Below are 4,481 nucleotides of genomic sequence, written 5' to 3'. Positions count from 1 at the left end.
GCGTCCGTTCGGTGCCCACTCCCATTACACACAGTCGGTTTCGCTCAGCAAACGCTTTACTTGTACAAGTTCTTCACAGCTTGTTTCTGCAAAGAGGTTGGTGAAGGGGAGAAGGGTTGCTTCTGCACTAGAGTCGCAGGGGACAGAGCCCGCTTTGAGAGGCCTATTTGCTCCAGCGACTCGTCCACGTACCCTGCGGGAGGGCGGAGGGAGCACGTGGAGGGTGTAGCCGGCAGTTCAGAGATGCGGAGGGTGTAGCCAGCAGCTCGGAGATGCGGAGACTCGCGGGATTAGCACCTCCTAGGTCCGTCTTGCTGCTGCCCCCCACTTCCGCTGGGGCCTCCTACCTGGATACCTCGCCCCCTTTTCCTTTGCGGGTCCTACTTTAGTCACGCCTCCCTCGGCGCCTGCGCCTACTCCGTCCCCGTTTCTTTCGGTGTACTCCCACTCTTCGCCTGCCGCCCGCCAGTCCCGCCGCATCTGCTTTATCGCCTCCGCCCCATCTGCCCTGTCCTGATTCTCCCCGGCCCGCCAGCCCTTCTCCGGCGGAGCCCCTGGTCTGCATCGCCAGCCCAGCGCGCCTGCTCTCACCTGGGCTGAGCGGTCCCAGGTTGGGCAGGAGCTTGGAGCGGCCCGGCTGGTGGGGCTTGGGAAGGCGGATGTCGGGGGGGGGGGGGGATTCGGCTCCGCGTCCTGCATTCTGGCCGCATCCGCCCGGCCAGTTTGGGTATCTGAGAGTAGGGGTTGCGCGCACCTGGGGCAGGCGCCCGGCAGGAGAAGGGGGAGGGGATAGTGGTGCCGGGAGTGGGTCCTCGGAGGCCAGAGGTGGTGGCGGGGACTGTGTGTGACCGGAAGAGTCCCCTTTCCAGTGGCCCCCAGCCCCGCGCCTCTGACCCCCGGCCTCTACCCACTGAGCGCGCACTCGGTTTGCACAGTGTGTGCAGAGAGCGCGCTAGCTCCGTGTTGGAGAGGCCGCTGACGCGCGCCGCCTGACAGAAGAAGTTGAGGCCAGCGTGGGCGCGCGACGGCCGGCCCTGGCCGCGGGCCCGATCCCTACAGCCCGGGCTCAACTGCAGAGCCCTCTGCTTCTTGAAGTAGTAGCTTGAAGGAGAGAAGTGGGGTATCCGTTTTAGACAATGCCTCCTTCGTCCTCTCCATCTCACAGGCACCGAAACTCAAGGAGAACAGTAAGCTACTTGTCTTTGTCTGGGGTGGCTTGGGGCCCAGGAAAAGGGCCCAGAGTTCAGGGCTCCTATCTTTGGGGCTTGGGATCTAGGGACGGTTGTGCCCACCTCATCACCTCCTGTGTGGACTTGGAGGGCACAAAGCCCTGGTTAAGCAGCTTGAACAGGATCTCTATGAACAGGGTCTTTAGGCTCCTGGGGTCACAGACCCGACGGTTTCTCACTTGCCCTGGGGACAGCAAAAATAAGTGTGAGGAGAGGCCTCCTCCCCAGGCCAGGCCCACTCCTGCCACACCAGTCTTGTGCTCACGCATGCATTGAGCCACGTAATGGTTGTCAGTGAGGACACCCAGGAAGTCTTTGAAGCTTACGATTCCATCACCTGGAAATAGAGAGTGGAGGATGCAATGGGTGCCTGCCCCTGCAGAAGCCTTGCCCTGTATACACAGACTCAGGGTTCCCATGTGTGTGGTTCACCTTGCTGTCTGCCTCTCCCTGCCTGCCCTTCCAGGATATTTCAAATTGTTCATCTGCAGCCCAAAAGGTACACGCATAGCATGAAAGTTGCCCTGTGCAATGTGGATATCCAACTGGGTCCACAGAGAAGCTAAAGGTAGACCCTAATTTGAGTAGGGGAGAAATAGCCCTTGCCTTGGGGCAGCCACATGTCAGGATAAGAATTAAATCAGCAGCAATGTTTAAAGGCCATGAGATAATGGTGATGAGGACTCTTTTCCCAGGAGAGGGAACTTTAAAGTACAACTAGGGAGGAATGTTGTGGACAGGGGTAGCATTCATCAGGAGACTATCTGGAGGTGGGAGAGTGCAAGAGGGCAGAGATGGGACACCCACCATCCAAGTCTGCCAGCCGAAGAGCCTCACACATCTCCTGAGGGCCCAGTTGGATACCCACATTGCGCAGGGCAATTTTCATGCTGCGCATGTCCACGGTGCCTGTTGGGCTGCAGCTGAACAGTTTTAAGATATCCTGGAAGGCTGAGGGTAGAGGGGAGCAGGCAGCAAGGTGAACAGCACACATAGGAACCCTGAGCCCTAAGATCTGCCTATTGCAGCTAAGGTGGAACATCTGATGCCTTAGGTTACCTCAGCCCCCTGGGCATATATAACTTTTAATACAAATAACAGTAGTGGCAGCTTTGTATTGGCATTTTAGTGCCCATTCAGTCTTGAAATTCAAACATGAGTCTTGGACATGTTTATATGAAAAGCATTCAAAACTCATGTTCAAGGTCATACCTGGCAGTCTGACTAACTATGATGCCCTGGAACCCTGCTGGGGCCTGGCATATAGCAGGCACTGAAAAGTGTTGATGTAGAAAATTATTCTGCTCTGAAAGGCCCCTACCAACACCAGGATATATCTTTGAGGAACACTGGGGAAGTGATTCTTTCTACTCTTGCACTCCCCACCCATAGCCTAGATCCTAGGCAACAGGGGAATTCATTCTTTTTTTCATCCTGTCTCCTTCTTTCCCTCTTCCCTTTTTCCTTTCCATCTTGCCTATCTGTCCATTTGTTCAGCCATCCATCTATCCATCCAATACCATCATTTGACTATCCAACACTCCATCCAGTTTTCTTTCCTTCCTGCGCATGCGTGCACACACACACACACACACACACACCAGGCACATCATTGAATTTCAGTTTGTAGAGATTAACAAATTTATATTGGCATGGAGGGAAGGTTATAAATACTGGCTTCTTGCAAGGTTTACAGATATTGACCCCAGCCTCAGGGCGGAAAACCTCTCATAGTTCTGCCCTGAGCACCCCCTAATTTCCCTCCCTACTCCCAGCCTAGGACTCTCACCTGTCAGCTGCCGGGCTGTCAGGGGCAGGAGATTCTCGTCTGTCATGCTGCCCCAGGGGGAAGAGGTTGGTCAGGTCTTGGCACCTGCTGCAGAGAGATGCCAGGGCCAGGCAGGCCTTACCCAAACCCAGTGCCCCCGGTCTGGCTTCCCCACCCTCACCTCTGAGATCTGGCATCTGGTCCTGACCAAGCTGGGTGGGCAGCCACAGGGCTCTTGAATTCTTTTGCCCTCTGTGTAGTCTGCTCAGTCTTTGTGGCTATGGCTTCTGGTGGCTCTGTTTGGGTCATTTGGGCAGTGTGCAGCTGACACCTCCCTTTCTGCACCCTGCTGGACTGCTCCTCACCTCGATCTTGTGTGAGCAGCCTTCGAGGCTTCTGTGGAGGCCTTAGAGGCATGGAGAAGACAAGGCAGAGGGGCTCAGGCCACTGGAATATGCTGACTCCAGGGGATCTGGGACCAGGCCTGTGGGTGTGTGCAGGTCTACCTTCTCCCATGAGGTACCCATAACCCTCCCTCCAAGAGGTTCTGAGGGCAGGGCTATGGCAGTGATACTCCCCCCCCCCCACCTCTGGTGAGGGAGGAGGACCCTCCTCCAACCCTGATCACCTGTACCTTTTCTGTGTGGGTGGGGATCTCTTGGTCTTCTGCCTTCTTCTGCCTGAAAGGCAGAGTCATAGGCTCTGAGGCTGCTCCAGTGCCCAAAACCTATAGCCCCCAGGCTGCCTTTGTGGTGGATTTTGTCTTTGGTGGGAGATACACTCTCTCTCTCACCAGAGATCTGCTTCTCCCTGTTGATCACCTGCTGCTTTATTCTTCTGAGTTTTTGCCTCCCTTAAGACACCTGAACTTGTGACTCCACTCTGGATATTAAGTCAGAATGACAGAGGCCCAGAGAAGTAGGTCCCAGGAGCCCAAAGCCAAGAACTGAGAGGGTGAGGGTCCAGCCCAATATAGACCTGTCTGCCATATTAAAAAAAATTCCATGAAACCTTAATAAATTTAAAAGAATAAGAATTATATAATGTCTGCTCTTGGGTCATAATGGAATTAAAATAGAAATCAATAATAGAAAGATAGCTGGGAGGCCAGGCATGGTGGTACATGCTGGTGATCTCAGATCCAGCTATTCAGGAGGCTGGGGCAGGACTACAAATTTGAGGACAGCCTGGGTATCTTTTTTTATTTTTAAATATTTATTTTCTTAGTGGACACAATATCTTTTTTTTTTCATGTTCTCAAAAATCTTTAATGACAGAGTTCATGTATAAATAGACGAGTTGGGTGGAAACCATCTGTAACAGCACAATTTCATAAGCGCACACAGACGTGACACAGCAGCCTCTTGGGATCCAGGGTGCTACCTATGAGAAGGGGTTCCGCATCATCCTCCACAGGTGTAAATGGAGGCAAGATGGGCAAGCAGTGAGTGGACACAATATCTTTATTTTTCATTTATGTGGTG

The 4,481-nt window shown here is 53.8% G+C and overlaps 1 protein-coding gene across 1 annotated transcript; it reads right to left on the bottom strand.

Annotated features, from left to right (window-relative positions):
• Positions 1 to 56: 56 nt before the first annotated feature.
• On the bottom strand, positions 57 to 3,681 carry LOC124091692 (EF-hand calcium-binding domain-containing protein 3-like; the record flags this gene model as incomplete). Its single annotated transcript, XM_046442880.1, is given in 10 exon segments — positions 57 to 214; positions 592 to 685; positions 687 to 754; positions 923 to 1,101; positions 1,293 to 1,413; positions 1,495 to 1,566; positions 2,037 to 2,180; positions 3,019 to 3,065; positions 3,179 to 3,403; positions 3,632 to 3,681. Coding segments are annotated over 10 exon segments (1,158 nt in total), but the record flags the coding sequence as incomplete, so codon positions are not given.
• Between the last annotated feature and the right edge of the window lie 800 nt (positions 3,682 to 4,481).

Source organism: Marmota monax, unplaced genomic scaffold, assembly GCF_021218885.2.
Source record: "Marmota monax isolate L192 unplaced genomic scaffold, Marmota_monax_Labrador192_F-V1.1 WCK01_AAM20220418_F8-fsc00205, whole genome shotgun sequence".
Classification (NCBI taxonomy): Eukaryota; Metazoa; Chordata; class Mammalia; order Rodentia; family Sciuridae; genus Marmota; species Marmota monax.
This window is presented reverse-complemented; position numbering and strand designations above follow the sequence as displayed.